Source organism: Ammospiza nelsoni, chromosome 14, assembly GCF_027579445.1.
Source record: "Ammospiza nelsoni isolate bAmmNel1 chromosome 14, bAmmNel1.pri, whole genome shotgun sequence".
Taxonomy (NCBI): Eukaryota; Metazoa; Chordata; class Aves; order Passeriformes; family Passerellidae; genus Ammospiza; species Ammospiza nelsoni.
Window position 1 is genome coordinate 8,022,427 of NC_080646.1, and position 21,375 is coordinate 8,043,801.

The 21,375-nt window shown below is 49.2% G+C and overlaps 2 protein-coding genes across 3 annotated transcripts; one reads left to right on the top strand and one right to left on the bottom strand.

The window, feature by feature from the left end:
- Window positions 1-371: 371 nt before the first annotated feature.
- PEX11A (peroxisomal biogenesis factor 11 alpha) lies at window positions 372-6,674 on the bottom strand. 2 transcript variants are annotated; one of them, XM_059482080.1, is made up of 3 exons: window positions 6,403-6,674; window positions 4,969-5,084; window positions 372-3,436 (listed from the first exon to the last, which is right to left on the bottom strand). In XM_059482080.1, exons 1-3 carry the CDS (start codon window positions 6,540-6,542, stop codon window positions 2,871-2,873), a joined length of 822 nt encoding a protein of 273 aa, XP_059338063.1. In that variant the 5' UTR covers window positions 6,543-6,674; the 3' UTR covers window positions 372-2,870. The 2 variants fall into 2 exon arrangements, with proteins under 2 accessions (XP_059338063.1, XP_059338064.1); XM_059482081.1 differs by lacking the exon at window positions 6,403-6,674 and adding an exon at window positions 5,595-5,650.
- On the top strand, window positions 6,497-17,873 carry WDR93 (WD repeat domain 93). Its single transcript, XM_059482082.1, has 15 exons — window positions 6,497-6,760; window positions 7,852-8,047; window positions 8,659-8,723; window positions 8,962-9,044; window positions 10,340-10,463; window positions 11,940-12,033; window positions 12,588-12,765; window positions 12,961-13,028; window positions 13,527-13,613; window positions 13,938-14,069; window positions 14,558-14,789; window positions 15,411-15,471; window positions 16,117-16,273; window positions 16,386-16,587; window positions 17,665-17,873. The coding sequence occupies exons 1-15, from the start codon at window positions 6,497-6,499 to the stop codon at window positions 17,774-17,776; spliced, it is 2,055 nt and encodes a 684-aa protein (XP_059338065.1). The 3' UTR covers window positions 17,777-17,873.
- Window positions 17,874-21,375: the final 3,502 nt, after the last annotated feature.

Sequence of the window (21,375 nt, forward strand, 5' to 3'; positions counted from 1 at the left end):
TGAAAAGCTGTTTATGAGATACTGAAATGCAGGTGCCCCTGTCCCTTTCACCCAGCTGTGCCTGCACTGGCCACAAGGCTCCAGCCCTCACTGCTGGTACTCAAAGGAATTCCCAAAACACCTCCTTGTTTCAGGGCAATCTAAGGATGCACTTTCACCTGATATCACTCAAATATCTCTTAATGTTTTTGCAGCTGAAATTGTGATTCTAAATTAACTGGATGAATCTAGCTGCCAGTTGGGTAGTACAAAAGGAAAGTTCTAGAACCCACTCATAATGTCTCTTTAAAAGTGTCACCCTTCATAAAATTCAGAGATGAGAGAAATTCTCCCTGTTTACACCACCTTCCAAGTGATACACAGACACAGTGTCACACTCATCACAGTTTATTGCTTGTGTTCAAACATCTTGTTCTTACTCCAGCTGCTGTATTAGAAAGAGATACAAAAAAAGGCACTAAAAGGATTTTCTCCATATGATCACAATCCTATAGCTTCAGTCACATTATTTTAAGGTACCTTAAATCACCCGCCTCCAGCTGGGGAGCAGAAGGCAAATATTAGTGCTTAACATCTAGTGAAGAGAGGTACTCCTGTGTGTTCCAGCCTGCATCATGGAGAATGGGACAGGCAGGGCTGAGACAGGCTGAAAACTGCCCTCATTTCCCTCAATAAGGCTGCACAAGCTAATCCACACCAGGCCCTATGGGAGAAACATCAAAGCCTGGCTCAGGGCTTAGCACCGTGTTTGCCTGCAGGGCACAGGGAGGGAGATTGGGCTCTATCAATGGCTTTCCCTGAAAAGTGTAAGAGAGAAAGAGAAACCAGCTGGCAAACCAGTGAAAGTGTTTTGTGAAGTATTTTGCATCTGAGAGCTCCCCTGAGTGGGACTGAAAACACATTTTTAGCAATAAAATGGAATTCAGTACACAAAAGCCGGTCAAACCTCCACTGTCAGATGATCAAGACTCCTCTTCCTTTCTTCCAGGGGTTGCTACACACTGAGATAATGATCAACTCTGACTAAGGTAGGGGTGGCTTCCACATGGCCAGGAGATGAAACACAAATGGAGAAAGAAACAAACAAAAAAATTCCATTTTTATAAAGGAGAGGAAGCCTAGAATACAGCCTATAATATATATCCCACATTGCTCCATTTTGGCCTGAACTGACAGTATGCTTTTATTTTAGTGCTGCTCATTTCCATGTTGAAGAGCTGCTGAAGGCCACATCTGGTCTTCAAACACAATTATCCTGCCCAGCAACCTCTTTCTTTTCAAACACTTCACTGCAGGCTATCACTTCATATTCAAACTGGAAGTAATTCCAAGCCCAACCACAATTCAGGTAAACTGGAGCACTGCCTCACCTGCCTACTTAATTCCACATCCTTTGCCTTTTAATAAAGGAGGTCCACACCTTTTAATTTTCTGGTTTTAGATAGCATCAGAAATAATAAGAGAGAACTTTGGTCCAGGTTAGTCTGTTCACATCTCCTTGACAGATTAAACAAGGACTTCTTATACCAGGAAGCAGCAGAACACACAGGCCTAACTCTGATGAAGAAAAATGTTACGTTTATCTCCTGTATAATGTGCAATTTGTCTCAGATGGTGTCAAACTGGTACTCTGCAAACACTGCATGCCATGTTAGAGAGCTGGACACAGCATTTCTCTTTTAACCCAGTTACACTGCCAGCCATCCCTGCCAGTGAGGTCACTGATAAACAACAACACAGTTGCAGGGCAACAAAATGAGGCATTTTCAAATGGCTGAACCCATTCAGCCAGCAAGGGAACACAGAAGCAATCATGTGGTCATGAGCAGGGAGGAGAGGGAGCACCAGATACAAAAGTCTAAACCATGAATGCCCAAATCCAGTAAAAAGCTTTCTTCCACAGGGATTCTGATGTTATCATGACAAACTCCATTCTCTCCCCTCCTGGAGCTTACACAACCAGAAACATGTCCTTGCAGTTTTTGTGACTCAACGAGCTCTGAGCCAGGCTTCTCTCCTTAACTGCATGTTCCAAACTCCTTATTATACTGGAATTTTTCATGTAAATTTAAAGACAAAAACAAGCTCCTTATCACAATATCATTAATGGAAAATAACTGTGCTTGCAATTACAGGGGTTTGGGAGTTAATATGCTGTCCTGCACCAAAGCTCTCAGCTGTGGCCTGCTGGAGCAGTCAGAGTCACTGGCCAACAGTCCCTGGCTCACAGTATCAAAGGAAACAAAGAAAGTGCAGATTTTCTGGGACAGGAGTTGGCACTCACTAGACTGCAGCTCCAGCACCAGCAGGGCACACACCACAGAGACCATTTCCAAGTACCATCACAGTATGCTCAGTACCTGCAGGGCACAGCATCCACCAACCCAAACCCATCAGAACACTCACCCCTGACTTCAGGCTGCTCTAACTGCAGCTCCTAACCCACCTTAGCCCACTCTAGACAATCTGACTGCAGGGACCTTGGATTAGTGAATTGAAACTTTCCAGTGTAAACATGATTAGTGTATTAATGAATCATATACCTATTACAGTCGCCTATGCAGTTATTTCACAACCCTGTATTAAAATAAAGGAATATTTTCTTGTCTAGCAGCCAAGTTCCAAGTCCTCTTTCTGCTTGTGAAATATTACTTGGCCTTTTCCTCTCTCCACCCCATCAGTGAGCGTGTCATGGCACTAAACTCATCTGCAAAGGCACAGGGAAGGAAAAGTGGCAGAATCCACTTCTTCAGAGGACAAAATTAATCTTGAGATTATTTTAAGACATGTTCATTCGAAAGTGCTATATGAAGATAAAAATCTGTCAGAGGATCAAAGCTGCAGCCTCAAACTATGCAGCTCCTTTTATGTCACTGTTTCAGCTTCAGATGTGGGCTTGCTAACGTGAGGATCCCCACCAGGGAGGAGAGCACGCCGCAGAAACCAATCACTCCTGGGTTGGTCTTGTAGATTCCCAGTGTATCCAAAGGGCCTGAGAGATCACAGAGGTTCTTCACCAAGTCCAGCAGCAAAGGAGGATTCTTTTTCAGTATCTGAAAGAGCTGGCAGAGAAAACTGTGCAAACCATCGCTCCTCACGCCGTTTAGCTCCTCGCCGTCTCTCTGCCAGGCACAATTCTCCTTTGCCTTTTCTTCCAGTGCAGCCTGTTCCAGCCTCCAGGAGATCTCATACCAGTCCCTGGCCAGGTTCATCAGCAGGGAGCAGTAGTAGCACTTGGTGGCCCAGGTGTGCCACTTGGGTTTGTCGAGGTGTGGCTGGAGGCCGACGCTGCGGAGCCAGAGCGCGGCGTCGCACACGAAGTACAGGGCCCGGCTGAGGTGGGAGCCCGTGAGGCACAGGCGAGGCACCACCTCTGGCAGCTCTGCAGCTCTCCTGGCTGCCACCAAGGCATGCACCACATTGCCCAGCCTGAACACTGCAAGAGAGCCCACACAGGTTAGCACGGCCCGGCCCGTCACGGTCCGCGTGTGTTTGTACAAAACCTGGAGGGCTTTGGGCATGTGTGTGCTTGAGCACTTGCTAGAATTAGTGAGGAAAGGGATGTGAACATCTCAGTTCTATGTAAACATCACCAGCCCAGGACATACACACATGTCTGGTCAGCAGCCAGGACTTGCAGCCTCTCTTGCCACTCCATTCTTGCACCCCTCTGGACCAATATCACCCTTGGCACCGCAGGACTCAGTGCCAGCAAATAAAGAACACAAACAGAGCCTCTAATTTCAGCTGGACATTGCACAGCATTTTACCTCACTTTGTGGACAAAAGATGTTGCTGCATTAATCCTATTGCAGCCATGAGATACAGGTGGCCTCTGTGCCTGTGAAAGCCGGTGATTCACGTGCTGAGCACAGGGACCAAAGTCCCTCCTCAGCCATGACTCTGCCAGAGGCACATGGAGCTCTTTGTAAACTGTGTGGAACCCTGTATTCCATTTCAAGCTACAACATATGGCAAACCTGATTTCACCTCTGCACCGTTTGGGTTTTGGCCCCTGAATGTTAATACAATATTATTGAAAATACTTTTTACACCCTGCTGCCTTTATCACAGTGACAGATGCTGACAGCACCCAAGCCTGGTGGAACTACAAGAGCCCTGAATTCAGGCCTGGTGTCTATTAGTGATTTATTTAGCAGAAGCACGAGAATTATGGCTATGCTGATAAACCAACTGGCCTCCCCACTGGAAATTACCATAACTCTAAAGCTAATGGAATAATAAACAAATCCATGGCAATATGATAGACTAGACTATTTGTCTCATGTGTTGCAGTTGCTCCAGGATTGAGCAATTGACAAGTGGGTGCAAGATCAAGCTGAAAACAAGTGATACACACATAGTAACAGTGTAGTCATCGTGGATGCAACCGTGACACAGAAGGGAGTGATGCAAATGGTCAGGCTGTAAGCATGGAAGGGTATGTCTTTAGTAGGGTAGAAATGCTAAAGAGATTAATATGTTAAGTAGGATATAAAAGCCATATTAAAGGATGGTCCTTCAGAGGTGATTTTGTAGGATGATGATCTTTCAGCACTGGGCTGTCTCAACCCATCAGCTGGAAGGACTAATGAGCACACAGTGAGCCAGCCTTGCCTCACAACCCTGGTCTGTCCTTGAACAGAGGTGACAGTTTGGCCTCTACAGCACCAGCTGACTGTTAACTTGTTTGTTAACTGATTCCTCTCATCCTTCCATCAGTAATTCCAATTGTCTAATTGAAGAGGAGGCTGAGGAAGTAAAAAAAAAAAAAAAAAAAAATCTATTTAGCCTTACCTAGCCTGGCAAGCCATGGCAGGGATAAGGTCTATTGACAGTTTTGTAAATATACTAAAAGAGGTTTTGTGGCTCAAGGTAGGTTAACTACAGGAAACACAAGGCCAGGAGCTGTTTTACTGGAAGGAGCAAGTGAAGAAATTCTTATCCCTCTAGACACTGGGTACTTACTTTTCCGGCCAGAGCTCATGCTAGATTCCAACTGCTTGAGTTTCATTACCAGCTTCTTTTTATCGGCTTTATTCTCTATTAAATAGCTAAGCAACATGCATGTGTACTGAGTGGCTCTGGAAGGGAAAAAACGAGGAGAGGGGGAGACACAGGTGAGACACGGACAATCACAGGATGGCAGCAGCAGGACAGGTTTATTCCACAGACTCAGAACTGTCAGGCTGGAGAGGAGAGCACGCACTACAACCCCACTGTCAGGGCAGGATCCCCTGGAGGGGTGACACGGTGACAAGGCGGGTTTGGGATGTCCCCAGAGAGGCAGAGAGTGACACTCCAGGCTCTCCCGGGGCAGCCGCTCAGACGCAATGTATAAAAGTTCTTCCTCACGCTGAGGAGGAGGAAAAAAACCAAACTTGTGTTTTAGTTTAGGGCCACTGCTCCTGTCCTGCGGCTGGGCACGGCGGAGGAGGCTCGGTACCATCCCCGGGCAGGGCGGGAGGTGCCGGGGCCCGCGGCGGGGCCGGACTGCCTGAGGGGCCGGGCGGGACGGGCACGGCCGCGGGGCCGCTGAGAGGCCCTGGCTCGGTGCCGGGGCTCCCGGGGAGCACGCCTGCCCCCAGACTCACCGGAAGATCTGGTCGCGGCCCTGAGAGCGGTTGGTGAAGCCCACGAAGCCCTCCATGGCTCGGCGGCACGGCGGGAGCAGCGCGGGGGCCGCGGCCGCTCCGCCCCGCCGCGCCCGGGCCCCGCCCCGCCGCGGAACGCTCCGCTGCGCGCCGCGATCCCGGCCGGGCTGCGGCACCGAGGGGCCGTTACCACGGCAACCGTCAACAACGGAGCAGCGGCGGTGTCACCGCTAAAGGCTTCCCCCGCCCCGGAGCCGCCGCCTGACCTGCGGCGGATCCTCCCGGGAAAGCGAAGGAACCTGGTACTGCCCCACGGTCCCCTGCACGGCCCCCGGCACGGCCCCTCGGCCCCCGGCACGGCCCCTCGGCCCCCGGCCCCGCTCCGAGGTCAGGTGCGCCCGTGTGCGTATGGCCCCGCCGCGGAGATGAAGCTCGAAAGCAGCCGGTGTCTTGGAAATGAAGTGTATAAAACTCCCAGTGAGAGCAGCTGCTTTCAGAGTTAATCGTTGGGATTTTACCCAGGCCGAATAACTCCTGGGTAATTAATGGAGAACAAGATAATATTTTTAGATATTTTTGAATGCTTTGCCATAATTCTTATACATGCTTGTGACAAAGGTTTTGGGCTCTCTTTACCTGTGGGCAGCCTGCAAATCCCTTTGTGGCTGAGATGCCCAGAGCAGGACAAAACCCCTGGGAAACAGAGGCGATGCAAGGAGAATTGAGCTATGCATAGCAGGGTTGCTCTGGCTATCAATATGGAAAGGAAACCCCCTTAGACATCATTAATCAAGTTTCCCCCCATTACCTCATGCAAGAAAGTATTGAAGGAGTCTTTGTTCTTCTGCATCCAGGGTGGTTCCTGCATCCCTGGTGCGTTTTGCATCTGCAAAGGGAGAGCCATGGCAGTGAATAGCCGGCAGCATCCCCTGGAGATTCCCCCGCCATCTGCAAGGGACTGGCCGAAGGAAGAGGAGGAAAATTTCTTCCTGCTGGATCCCGATAGAAAGCGCGATGTGCTGCCACAGCCCTTCAGGATGATCCACAAACTGGTGATGCAGGTTTTTGAGAGTGCTGTGGAAATCATTGAAGAAAGGGAGATGCTCCGAGAAGCACAAAAACGAAAGGTGCAGCCCACAAAATGCTTTCCTACAGCTGAGTTCCAGGTACAGAGCCAGCATCAACCACCACAGCAGATCCTGTCATTCCTCTGCTCATGACCTTCCCCAGAATGAGCCACCATCTCACTGGCTCCCTTTGAAAGCCTGCAGCTTCCCAGCTTGTCTGGCAGGTTCTGCTTCCCACCCAATCATCACACACCTCTCTAGGTATTAAACACTAAATTCACCTTCTGCTTCCCGGGCTGGCTCCACCCTTGTTTGCCGAGGAGAAGGTGATTAGTCAGTGGCACACAAGTGGGAAAGCTCAGCTCTGTGAGCTCTGCTGAATGCTCCAGTGGGGGCAGAATGAAGGTGCTGACTTCCCCAAGAGCATGTGGGGGTGTCCAGGGGGACACTCTGGTGCCCGTGATTGCCTGGGGGAGTTCAGCATCCCATCACTGCTCTGCACTGGAATGGAGGTGTGACAGTGTTCACAGGGGTCCAAGGATGAGGATCTGACTCCATGTTTCAGAAGGCTTGATTTATTATTTTATTATATATATTATATTAAAAATATATATTAAAATATATATTACATTAAAATACTAAATGACTAGAAGAAAGGATTTCATCAGAAGGGTGGCTAAGAATAGAGAAAGAAGGAATGAATAACAAAGGTTTGTGGCTCGGACTCTCTGTCTGAGCCAGCTCATTGTGATTGGCAATTAAATAGAAACAACCACATGAGACCAATCACAGATCCACCTGTTGCATTCCACAGCAGCAGATAACCATTGTTTACTCCTCCTCAGCTTCTCAGGAGGAAAAATCTTAAGGAAAAGATTTTTCATAAAAGATGTCTGTGACAATGGAAGGGCTCAATGCTCCTGAGTTCTTGGCCTTTAAAGCCCCTTCTGTTTGTGGGAAGGGGAAAGATGGGGGAAAACTTTCTCATTCTTAACAGAGACCAATCTCTGTGACAGAGATGAGAAACCCTTCCCTGCTCTTGTGGGGAAAGAATGTGTCAAAATTTATTATTTATTATACTTCCCTTGTGGAATAAATCAGCATTTTCTGGTGAAAAGGCCAGGAATACATCATTAGCATGGCTGATGAGAATGCAGTGGGGTACACTCATCCTTTCCCTTTTTTGCTAGGTAACTGAAAGAGCCAATTGCCTTGCAGTGTCTGGAAAATACATCTTTGTGGGTCTGTCCGTGGGTCTGGCTGCCTTCAGCAGGTGTGACTTGAAGGATGTCTGTGCTTGGGATGCAGCCCAGACAGAGATCTGTGCCATCCATGCCTCAGCCCTGGGCAGCGAGTGCCACGTCCTGCTGGCTGTGGATGAAATGGGTCAGTGTGCCCTGGGTGTCCCTGCCCTGGCTGGGGATGAGCTGAGCTCTGGGGCTGAGCTGGCAGTGCCACAGAGCAGCATCAGGGAGGCTGAGAACGTTCCTAGAAAGCCCTGCAGAGAGGGCGTTGGACAGCCAGCAGATTGCAGGGTGGCAGAGTGGCCCTGGGGCCGTGTGATTAGCAGGGCTGTGGGTCTGGTGGCCTTTGGGGCGCAGCAGGGGCAGCTGCAGAGCTGAGGGGGAAGCACAGTGAGGTTTAGGAGCATCTTGGGCTGGGCAGGAAGACCTCTTGCTCAGTATGAGCTCCTGCCTGTGAGCTGCCCCTGCAGCTATATGAGTTTATTGGTGAATCTGAAAGTTTTTTTTTTTAAAAAAGCTTTTCAGACTGGCTTCTCCATCTCTGTGCACAACCAAAGCTTTACTGGTGCTTGCACAAGGAAGCCAGCAAAAGTTTAGTGCTGCAAACAGTGGGATGCTGTTTCTTGGGCCCAGGGAGGAATGTAGTCCTGCTCACTGTCCTGCACATGTTGTAACAGCCATCTCCCAGGAGCATGGCTAATGTTCATTCCCTTTCCTCTCCCTCCTCCTGCTGCTCCTGTATTTCTATTTCAGGGCTTGCCTGGCTCTTCTGCTTCCACAGGGAAAGCTTCCTGCTCATTAAAGCCCTGAATGAAGTGGTAAGTGCTGAGCTAATTCCGTGCGCAGGCTGGGAAGTAATCAATCATGAGGAGCACCAGTTGCCCTCAGAAATTTATTCACAGTGAAATTTATTCACAGGAGTAGTGCTCCAAGACTGCTGCCCGATATTTACTTTTGTTCTTCCAGCGGTCTAGCAGGCCTTCAGCCTGTTGAGAGCTGTGTGAGAGCTCTCTGAATCAGTGGCCTGGCTGTGATCAGCCTGTTTTTCCTTGGCAGGAGGACATCAGCCAGCGAAGCCTTTGTGTGGAGGTGGTGCTGTCCCGAGGAGGTGATTATGCAGGAATCCTGCTGCAAGGCAAGTGCAGCAACATGCTGTGTTTGGAGAATCCTGTGTTCCAACAGAGGGACAGCAGCAATGTTTTTAGAATGCTGCAAGTGGTCTGGGTAGCCAGGGATCCTGTTTTAATCCTCCCAGTTCCCCCTCTGGCTTAAGGAGCAGCCCCTGCCACTCCCTGTCCCTTCCAAAGCACTCGGTGTGCACCGGGGCTGATCCCAAAATTGAGCTGTCTGGAGCTGGTCACTGCAGTCCTGAGGCAAAGTGGAAATTTTCCAGGGTAGAAATCCATTTTGATTTAGGTGAAATGTACATTTTTGGGTTGAGTCTGTGGTTAGAAAACATAGCTATTTAGCCTGATTGCAGAACCTAGGCTCAGAGAAGGACAGAGATAAGGTGAGGGAGACAGAGAGTGATAGAGAGAGACAGAGAGTGCTGTGAGAGCAGGTGAACCTGACCTAGGAATTCTTTCTGATAAAGAAGAACTAGCGGCAAATGTCACACGAAATTCATAAAAATGAATATGTATGAACCTATTGTGAAATTGTATGCATATGTATTTGAGAGGGGGATAAAAAGAGACCTGAAGTCCCCAGAAGGATGCATGTCATTTTAGGGGAACAAATCCCCCATGCGTCCAGTGCTGTAATAAGCATACCGGCTTTACAACTTTCACAAAAGTTGTGGAGTTTTGTTTATCTCTGCCAAACAGTCCCCAGCTCCCAGTGAAAGCAGCTTTCCCTCTCTCCAGATGTACCAAACTCAGTTCTTCCTCTGCTTTGCTATGGCTCACTGGAAAGATGTAGACCAGAAGAATTTTCTCTGCAGATATAGGCCAGAGAGCATAGAGAGCCTCTAGAAACACCACAAGAAATCCTTGTTACCATATTCTTCTGTTTCATGGCAGCTGAATCCATGGCAGGCAGGTTTTCTGGACCTGTGTTTGGTGGGATCTGCCTGGACACATGCTGAGAATGAGACATGTAGCAGAGAGCTAATGTGAGACCATGCCTCACTTTCTACTTTCTACTCTGTTACTCAGAGGCTGCAAGTCAGGTTCTTCACTGAGTAGCTTAATGGAATTTCTTTGATGAGTGTGGGAGCTTGAGGACTGAGCTGGAGGCTGAGCTGTCAGTCTCAATCAAGCATGTCAAGCCTTAAGTGAGAGGAGAGTTGGGCTGCATGCAGTTCACAGAGATTTTATATTTCAGAAAATACACAAATCTTTTTATAAAGGATTAAAGATAACAGAGGCTGCCTGCCTGGGAGACCTTTCCTCCTCATTTCCAATTGCTTAACATGGTTTCCCAATGCAGACAGCGCAGAAGCTTGGCTGGAGATCTACCAATTGCCTAAGGACTCCTGGCTGACAGAGATGGAAGAGAACTCAAGAGCTGCAGAGGAGCTGGCTGGCAGTGAGAGGAGGTCGAGCTCCTCACCTGTGGTACAGAACAGTTCCATCTCCCTCTCTGCTGTTTTTTTTTAAAGATTTTTTTGCCCACAGCTCTTCCCCCAAGCCTTGCTGGTACAGACAGTGACAGCCTGACCCAGCCTGAACCCTAAGGGATGGTGTGTGTTTGTGTGTGTGTCTGCAGCTGCTGCAGCTGCCCATCCCACATTTCATAAGCCTTTGTGCCATTGGGATGTGTTTACTCTCCCAAGACAGGCTTTCCAAAGAGATTCCCCTGGTCCCAGGGCTCGTGTTGCTGCTGCCCCTCCCTGAAACTGGCAGCTCGTTTCTCAGCAGCATTGCTCCATCCGAGGGGGCCCTGGGCATTCCCACAGGGCTTCTCCTGTGTGTTGCTGGGGGAAGGAGGAGTGGGAGCCAGGCAGGATGCCTCTGTTTGGGAGTCTGAAGCAGGGTTTGTGTTTTAGATTCCATGCAAGGAGAGCCTGGTGGGGTCACAGCCTCACCCACCTGAGCAGGGCAGAGTCTCTGCAATGTGCACTAACCACAGTCAGCTCTGTTCTTTGGCAGAAAACTGAGGAGCTGCATGGGACAGCTCTGCAGAGATGGTCACTGGCCTCAGGGGCTGTCCTGAGCTGCCATGGGGAATTCAAAGTGCTGAGTCAGTGCTTAACCCTCCCCTTTATCACTTTCACCCTGCAGGATTTCACCTCTCAGCACACAGACACTCCTTCCCAGCACCCTGAACTAACCCTCTGTCACAGCAGCTCCCAACTGTTTCTTCTTTCCTCTTCCTTCAGCAAAGACTTTCTTGGGCATTTAATAGGGAACTGCTCTCAGCCTTGTCCTCAGGGCAAACACCCTGCTTAACTTAGTGAAGCCAAAACCAAACACTCAAGCATTCTCTCTTTGCTGATTCTGTACAAACCATCCAAGTTCCTGCCCCTTCCTGCTCAGACTGGCTGATTATTTAGCCAGACCTTTTCTGTTTAGCCCAGTGTCAATGTGTGTGGGGTGATGGTGGTGGGCACACACTGGTGGTGGCCCCCTGTTACAATTTTCTGTTCCCAGCCAAGCATATATGTGAGGAGGAGCCCCAGCCCTCCTCCAGTCCTGGGCTCTGTGAAGTGAAATCTGGTTCTCACTTTCAGGAGACACCCTTCAACCTTTAGTCCTGCTTCTTTTTTTAATTTTTTTCCCTTTATTTTCTGAGCATTGCTGTGACTCACACAGGCCTGTGTTGCAACAGGAATAATTGAGAGATGGCACAAAGACAGGAGTGTGGGCAGGACATCCTTGTAATGTAGTTGGGAAAGTAGTGATGCCCTGAAGCTTCTGTGTTTTGGCCTCAAGAATGAGCCCAAACCCAGCATCTCCCAGACAGTGCCAGCCATCCTTTGCCTACACAAAGGAGTTTTTCCTAAATTGTTTGGGTAGCACTTGATTCCCATGAACAGGTGAAAACTCATTTTGACACACCACAGTTCTCAGGTGGGCACTCTTCTGTTGCAGGAGCTTCCTGTGCCTGCAATCCAAGCTGGATTGGATATAAAGCTGGATCCCCCAGAGCTGCTGCTGACAGTGAGGCCACCCAAACCCATTACAGGTCAGGACTGGGTTTGTGTGTGCAGCCTGATTCAGGTGCAAAGGCAGCAGGGCCCCTGTAAACAAACACAGAACAGGTCAGAAAGTCTCAGTAACACAATCCCTGGTCCTTTCCTGACCTGTCTGTCTAATTACATGTAATCCTGCAGTGGGAGTTGCTTCCTCCCAGACCATCAAACATGTCACCTCTGCCAGCACAAAGTGCTTTGGAGTGTCTCAGAGTGGGTGTGAGAGGGAGGAGGATGCTCCCTAGATCTAGCAGCACTCCTGATCATCACTCTGAGCCCTGGAATTATAGAGAAATTCTGGAATTATAGAGAAATGCCAAGGATGAGGAGGGGACAGGCTTTATTTTGAGAGTCAAGGTGAGTGGGGTCCTTGCCCTAATCCCTGCATTCAAATACTGTAAAATGAACTTGTGATATGGAAAGCCCCACACAAGATAAAGTGTTTTCTGTCTCAAGACCATGCCACCCCCAAATGCCTCCATGCTGTTTGCTTCATGGTTTCTGCTTCTCCAGGGCTGTGCCTTTTCCCTTTGTGTTCCCAACCCAGGCACCAGTTTTAAGGGCCCTTTGGATGCCTTGAAGGAAGTGGGTGATGGCAGCACGTTTGGCTTGGGGTACAACCACCTAATCAAGGATTCCCAGTGGGAGCTGCAGGATGCAATCTTCTGTAGCACCTACCAGGAGTATCTGGAGGCTGAGGGAGTGACCAAGGAGGAGATGCCCAGGTGAGTGTCAGCACCAGCCAGGATTCAGCCATGAGTTACCCACACAGGGCACTGTGTAGATGGAAGCCTCTCTCTCAGCTTTGCTTCCTTCCTCCCAAGGCTTCAGGGCAGGGAGCTGGAGCCATTCCAGGTCTTGTTATCCTGCTGCCTACTTACCAAAGCCTTTCTTTTACATATATTTCTTCCTTTTTTCAGATATGCTACCTTTCATTTCCTCCTTCCTAGCCGGATCCTGATGGGACCAGAAGTGGAAGTAGAGCCAGGTAATCCAAACGAACTAAAAGCTGTTAATCTGTGAAGCACGGTCATTGATTGCATGGCATTGAGCTGCAGTGAGAGCTCAGTGGGTCTGGCTTGCATCCACTCTAAGTTCCATCTCCAAGGACATAAATAAAAAACCTGTCAGCCCTAAGACTATAAGTCAGTTAATGGCATGGAGTAAAAATAACTTATCTTAGTATTTTAAAAGAAATCCACAATCTTCCCCATGGAAAAAAAAAACCCAAATCAAAACAACCCCCCAAGAAATGAGAAAAGAGGCATATAGTCAAGATTTAAAAAAAAAAAACCAAACCAAACAAACAAACCAGAAACCAACAAAGGGAGAGGTGGTTCTGGTTTAGTTTCTGTGTGAGCAGAATTTCTATCAGGAGTACCATGAAAGCTCTAATGAAAGCTTTCTAATGGTGTTTTGGTGTCCTGGATTGTTCCTTTTTTTGTCCCCCAGTCTTCTCTTTTTGCCATCCCTTTCTCTGTACCAGATATTCCAGTTGGCATTGGAGTGCATTGGTATGGAAACCACAATTTCTGCTTGTACTTACTCAACCCTTCCCTCAAGGACAAAGCAGGTAAGGAAGTTTTGCTTTCTCTAGCAGAGCACTCTGTGGGGAGTGGGAGTGTTCTGTGGCCAGGGGCTCTCACTCTACCAGGTCTCCATGATTCAGGGGAATGAGGAATTGGCAGGAAAGCTGACTGATATCTGGTGGGTGAGGCTGGCATTTGAGTTGTGGGGCTCTGTGTTGCACAGACTGGCAGTGTTTTTAGTGAAGCCGCTCTGGCAGGAGGCAGCAGAATGGTGGTGCATGTTTGATGGGAAAAATGGATGCTAGTACTGTGTGAGAGAATGTTCTGCACCTTCTTACAGTTGTGTCTCTTCATGCCATTCTGTTTAGGCTCTGATCTGAAGCCTGATCTTGTGTGGCCATGTGCAGCTCCAATTGCATGCTCAGCTGTCAGTTCCTGCTCCAGGTACCTGGCACTGGCAGGTGAAGATGCAACAATAACTATTTGGGATAAGCACCTAGGTGAGCTTGCCCTTTGGGATTGTGTATTGGGATCACTGTGGATAAATTGCACCTTTGCCTAGGAGTCTGAAGCTCAGACTTAGTGTGAATAAAGGACTGGTGGTGAATTTACAAGGAAATCTGAAAACAGTTTGGATTCAGTCATCTATTGGGTGCTTGGCCAGCATGACTGCCCAGGCCCCTGCAGAACCATCCCCATGCAGGGCAATGCAGGGGCTGGAGCTGCTGCAGCAAGGACTGATCAGTCCTGCCCTGAGGTTTGACAGAGTGACAGTCACTGCTTTGCCACTGCACTCTAAGGTCACTTCTGAGACTGTTGTGGCACCACATTCAGGCTGCCATCAGTGCTAGTGTCACCCTGCCATGGTGCAGGGACTCTCCTGGCACAAGAATCTTCTTCTGCCATCTGCTTATTCTCCCTCCCACACTCCAAACTAAGCTTTGCTTGGATAAATGACCAGTTCCTTTTTTCTCCCTCCCTTCCCCAGGATACCCACTGTCTGTGACTGCCATTCTGGAGGAACGTTTCATCCGTAGCATCCACTTTCTGTATGGTTCTTCAGTTGCCAGTGATGAGACATGTGGTGCAGATCCTGTCTATTGTGGTTCAGACCCTGTCTGTGCCATCGTACAGCTCCTAGTGCTGTGTACAGACAGCTCTTTCTATTTGGTGAGAGCACCCAAGGCTGGCAAGTCCAGCATCACACTCCTGGCAGACAGGTGAGGCAAACTCATGGTTATAGTGATCCTATATAGTGGATCTAACAGAGAGCCTCAGATTTCTGTGGAGTAGAAAACTTCCTGCTGTTTTCACCCAGATGGCTCTGCCATGCTGCTGTCAGCAGCAAGTGTGGTTTTATCAGTGCTAAAATTCAATGGTTTGCCAGAATTGGGGGTGTTTCTGGCTTCTTCTGTGCTCCAGAACACAAATACTTCCAGCACAGCTCCAGGGCTGATGCTGGACTGTTTGTGTCTCTGCTGGATACCCAGGGGAATTTTTTCTTCCCTCTTCTGCCCTTAACAGAATGCCATCTTTCTGGAAGTCAGAATAAACATTTATTGCTATCTTTCTATCATTTTTGTGTTCACTTATCCCCCTGCTCTGAAGACTCAGGGTTCATGCCTCCCTGGCAGGCAGGGATTTGTATCTCCAGTGTAGTTCCCAGGCAGGTTTGCACAGGGATGGGCCCTAGGGGTTGCTGCCCAGGAGGAGACAGGCTTTGTCTCTGTAGGGAAGGGGCTTGGCTGGGATTATTTGCCAGCCAGTGTGACACAAAGCCAATGTCATTATCACGTGCCAGGTACATGCAACAGCAGCATAAACCTCTGTCTCTTTTACAGGCCTGAAAATCCAAATCTTACAGTCAGTGCAGTGATGCCTGTCCTGGCCTTCCCCAGTGCAGTGAGTATTGCTGCCAGCTCTCTTAACTCTGGGTGGGAACTCTTGTCCATCTGTGCTGGGACCTTGTTTCCAGCAAGGACAGTAACTGGGTGCTGAGAAGATAACGAGCAGGGTAATCAGATCCTCACATCCTTTCCAGCTTCCAAATATTTTTGATGTGAAGACTTCCCACACCAGTTACAGGTCTGTGTGTAGCTGGTAATGCTCAAAGGATTTCTCTTCCATGATCTTACCCAGTGTCCCCTGGCACCTGTGCCCTCTAACTGGCCACTGAGGTGCACGGGGACAGGTGAAGGTGGGAGGGTTCAGCCATGAAGCCTCAGGCATCAGGGTCAAATATGAGAGGGCATCCTGGGGAGAAAGGTACAAACACAGCCTGACAAGTGGCCTCAGAAAGTTTGCAGGCATGGGGAGGAAAGGACTGATAGCCACTCACCATGGAAGGCTGGATCTACCTCTTTTCTAATGTGCCCTGTTGCCCTTTTCCAATCCAAACCTCCAGCAGTTTTGGCCCACGTTCTCTGCAAGGGCTGTTCTTCATCTCTGTCATTTTTGGGGATGTGAAGTCCTGGATGTCACCTCAAGTCCTTTACTGAAAGTGTTTTCCACTTGTTTTACACCTACTTGTCAATGTTGCTGCTTCAGGTCCTGATCTTCTGCTGGGATGGCACAGTGTCCCTGATGAACACTGACACATCCCAGACTGTTTACTGCTTCTGCACCCCACCTTCTCATGCTGTGGCCCCTGCCTGGCAGCCAGTGTTCACAGTGGATAGTGCCAACAGCTGCTTGCTGCTCCGAGGTGGGTGCTCATAGGTACACCATCACTGGGTGCCTTCAGCTGTGCACTGCTCCTTGGTTGGTCTTGTTGGGTGACTCCTGAACAGTAGCTCACTGTTCTTGTCTCTGTCTAGGAGATGAGCACCAGAATGTAGATGAATTTTTCCAGAGCAAAGCCACTCACAGCACCATCTTCGTTTATGACTTCAACTCCTACCCACTGAAGGAGGCTATCCCAAAGAAACCAGATTTGCGTTTCAAACCCACGCAGGAACTGCAGTGGACTGAGAGATGTAACATTTATTTACGTGATAGGTTTCGCTTTCTGCCCGAGAGGTAAGAGCCACCTGCATTATTGTCAGCTGTGATGCTGCTGAGTTCATGGAAGGGCTTACCCTGGAGCTTCTGGGTTGTTCTGTGTGCTGTGAGAGATTTGTGGCTGGGAAAGGTCGGTGTTCAGGCAGCTGGGTTCCTGACAGCCACCCAGAACCCTTCCTCCTCTCCCTTCTGTCCTCCCTAGAACAGCTTCAGCTGTAAGTCAGGATACAAGTTCTGATGAGATTTTGTGCAGCACAGTTTGTACAAGCTTTTCAGGGGGTATGATCCTCATGTGTTTGCATGCTCCTTTAGACCCCACATCCAGGCAGAGCTGGGGTCTCTCTGTGCCTCTCTCAGCCCCCATTCCCGGCTCCGTTTGGTGTTTCAGTGGTTTGTGTTGGGGGTTCCTCGGCTGGAGCAGGTTCCCGCAGCCTCGGGGCTGGAGCATCTCGCCGCTGCCGTCATTAGATGGCACTGTGACATCTCTTTTTGGGTCCTTTGCCTTCAATTCTGCTGGGAACCTGGAATCCGTGTCAGAGTTTTGTATCTTTTCACTATGCTTTAATTTTCCAATTCGAAACGAAACAGGTGAGTGCTGGTGCGACCTTATAGACATATTTATTACCTGGTAGCCTTCCCTAATTCCTTGTGTCCAGGGTGAATCCTGTGGAGTTGTCTGGCTAGTTAAGTGCAGAAAAGTTCCATCCTATGTCACCAGCCAGCAGTTCTGTCCCTCCTTCTCAAAATGCTGGAGAGGAGACTCTTATCTGCCTCATACCACAGAACTGGGCAGTCACCACCTCCAGGGATATCTTGCACCCTGGGAACTGAGAGCTGAAACCAAGATTTGTGCAAATACAACTGCAGTGGGACCTGTGTCTACAGAGATCTGGAGACAACAGAAATTCAGAGCTCCTTGCTGTCAGGAGAACTTGACTATTGATCGGCATGAGGGAATCACTGAGATTTTTGGACTCAGGGAGTAGAGCTGCTTAACCAGGAGTGAGCCCCAGGGGCCCTTGGGGATGTTGTCTGAGCACTGGGGTAATGTCAGGGTCAGTTTTGGTTTTAACCAACCTTTGCCCACCTTTTCAGGCAGGAGGTACTGCTGGAAATGGAGAAGCAGAAATACTGGGATTGTCTGCAGGCACGGGCAGCTGCCATGGACAAGGAGAGAGAGAAAGTGAAGGGAGAGAAGAAGCAGTAGCCAGCTTTGCATCCTGAGGGCCAGGCCCATGATCCAGCACTGACATTTTCATAGACACTCTATTGCAACCATCTCTCTCCCAGAGATGTGGAGCATCAGAGCAATCTGGCATGTCACAATAATAATAGGGTGCACCTTAATAAAGCTTTTCCTCCATTAAAAGTCTCTTGCTCTTCACAGCATTGGCATTTTGTCAGACTCTGATTTTCTCTCCTTGTGTTGCTGGAGCTCACCAGTGGGTGTCATTTTCTGTTCCTACCCACATGGACAGCCATCAGCATCCTTGTGCTTAACCAGAAACCTTGTCCTTTCAAAGGAGGCAGCAAATTGGCTGTGGAGGTGTCTTCCCTCAAAGCATGGCAGTGCCAAGCAGCAGTGACACTGCAGAGTGTGACAGGCCTGACAGAGGATGTTCTGCAGTTGTTTCTCTTGACTTCAAAGCAGGCATTTTTGGGATAAGGCTGCTTAGGAATTGCAGCCTGGAAGGCCCATGAAAAAGCTTCAGTCTTTTTACAACTGATCATGCTTCTGGATGACTGCCTAACCCACAAGGAATCTGACAAATCTCCCAGGAACAGCTCCAGTCTGTGCATGGGGGACATTTTTTTTTATCCCCTGATGCCTCCTCTAGTGCCTCCCACAAAGGTTCAGGAGAGCACCAATGCAGGTTGCAGGGATTCAGCACAGAATGTGCTGTGTAGACACTCCCATGCCAAGGTCCCATTTCAGTTTTTCATAGCAACTTGTCTTGTTTTGGGCTGAGTTTTGATGAGATGTTTCAGCTCATCCTCTGGAAATGAAGTCAGCCAAGCTGTTGGGGAGGCAGGAAAAGGGAGAAGCATTCCATTTGTTTTGCAGTCTGGCTTTGCTCCGGAGAAGGACAAGCTATTTGAATTAAACCTTCCTCTCTGCTACCTTTGTGAAGGCTCTGAGGCCTGTGGTAAAAGCTTTTGTGCTGTCATTTTCCATCTGCCACAGATTCCAGCTTCACAGCTCATCTGATTGTTACAGATATTGGGGCTGGGCTGGGTGAGCTCTTGCCATCTGCCTCAGTGCAGAGCTGGGAGGGTGAGCCCACACCACCCTCAGTGCCTGTTTAAGCCCAGCCACCTGGGTCAGCACTGAATGAACAAGGAGCACTCCTTGATCCTTCCTTCTGTTCTTGCTGTGGTGGCCACAGAGCTTAATTATCTTGTTTCTATGGTACTTTCAGAAACAATAGACCTTCTGCCATAGCCAGGCACTGGGGATTACTCAGGGCAGGAATTCCTACATTTCTTCCCATGCTGCAGAGAGCCAGCACAACAAATATGGGGCCCCTTGAGCAGCACTGGGTCTAGTTCTTGCTATTTGTGCAAATATAAAGGGCCTGGGGATCTGTACCTTTAATCCTGCCCCATCTGCTTTTCATCTAGAAGAGGAGCAGGGCTTGCCTGGCATCAGAAGGGGCAGGACAGGATCTGCTGGACAGTTAGATGTACTGTGCATCCACCAGTTTGTGTGTATTCCTCTCAAGACGTACTTGTTTGTTTGCAGTTAGAATTTGCTCTAAGATTCTAATCATGTGCTTGGCCAAGATAACTAGGAGCTGGCAGGCTCCACAGAGAAGGGAAAACAACAAGCAGCTGCAGGAGGCTGATGAAGAGCCTTTGTTTTAACTCATGATTTCAGCAGGGGACCATTTGTTTCCTGCTTCTTTGAGGGATACAGAAAAATTGGCATGCTCAGTGTGTTGACATGTGTGTGTTAGTGATGGAGCTCTGTGCTGAGCTCCACAGCACGTTCTGGAGACAAGCACAGGCACCTCCTTCAAACACAATAATGCCCTTGGCAGCCACATTTCCATTCCTGGTCACTCTGTGAGCCCTGGGCAGCTGTGGGTCTGCTCCAATTTCAGCTGTTCTGCTGCTAGAAACTATAGAAAGGCCTTGAGTAGCATCATATATGTCTATCTCACCATCAAAAAGATGAAATTGTGAGCTCTGGCTGGGCCAGCTCCTAGATCAGTGCCAAGTTCAGTGAACTCAGAAGTGCTCACGGTATAATAGCAGCAATTTGGCTCCGCATTTTAAAAAAGTAAAAGGCAGTTAAAAGATCAGCTGGTGGCTGGAGAAAGCTGTAAGGGAGGAAGAGGAGCTCAGAGCCACAGAGAGGCGCTCGAGCAGCATCATTCCAGCACAGACAGGTCGGAGGTGGTTTCTCTGCGCGAGAAGGGAGACGAGGCTGTCGTTTAATCTCGCTAAATTATCTGCTGCTCTCTGCAAGAAGCCAAATGTCATCTTACTTCTTTGCATGCTTGTGCTGTGAAGGAAGGGGAAATCAGAGGTTGATCTGATCTGATTCCCCTGCTCCTGGGGCTGGCAGAAGTTTGGGCTGTTTGGGTAAGCCACGTCTGTGTCTGTTGGAAGGAGCGTGGTGCTCGGAAGGGCTGAAGTGCTGTGTGCTCTGAGATCTGCACTCCTTCTTGCCTGTGTTGCCAATTTTAGTGCAACAATACACATATCCTGTGGTGTCTCAGCACATAAACCTGAAGCCATTCTGAGGAGGAAGATGCAAAGACCTCTGTGTCCTACCTGGGGGAAATAAAGTCCCTGCAAGACTCTGTGGGACATGCAGTGGTGCCTGGGGCAGGACAGTCCCAGCAAGGGCTTGCTTGGGTTGCTCTGGAAGCAGCAAGGGAAGGTCAAGCTGTCCCCCCTGCTCTATTAATTTGTGTCTAGATATAGGTAGACTATGTACTGCAATCCCATTCCCAATTTCTGAAATAGCTCTCATTGTCCAAACTAGTGTTGCCTCATTACCTCTAATGCCAGTTCCCTGTACCAGGGTGCAGTTTCTCATCATCCTCTGAGCCCAGGCTGTTGCTGTTGGATTGTGCTGTTCAGCCAAGCCATGCAGATCCACTCTTTTAATCTTCCCTAATGCACTGCGCCAGGCACCTCAGTCTGGTTCAATTCTGGGCTTCTGCAAACCCTCCCAGTTTGTCCCTGTTTCTGTTCCAGTTTGATGGTGTACAGTGCCTCTTGTGCTGGTCTGTCTAGGATCTTGTGTGTATTCACCTGTGGTCTCACATGGGGAGCCAGGTTCTGCTGGCCTTGATACCAGGTTTTGCAAGAGCAGGACAATTGGCTGGGATGAGAAACGAGCCAAGTTTTTGAGGCCAAGATACAGGATGAGGTTGGCTGAGCTGAGCTGAGGGTGCTGCAGAGATAAGAGATCTGCACGGTGATGGGGTGATGCTGTGTTCTGGCTCTTGGCCTGTGGATGTACAGGCACCCCATGCAGCTCAAGGCAGACAGTGCTCTGAGGAGCTCACACCCTGCACAAGCCAATGCTGGGCCTGGGGTGAGGAGGAGCGGGCTGGTTGTGCTGTAGGGGAGGATTTGTCCTGGCAGGAGCTGGGTGCTCATGTGGCACACCTCTGTGCAGGGCCGTGTGCTGGCTCAGCCCCAGGAAAACCCATGGTTTAAGAGAAGGGGAAGGAGAATGACTCATGTCACTGCAGGGCTGCAGATCAGACAGGAGGGAAATGTACAGTGTCTGAGTAGTGAGTTGGCTGTGCTGCCAAGTTTGAAACACTTCCACTGCCTCAAGCTCGT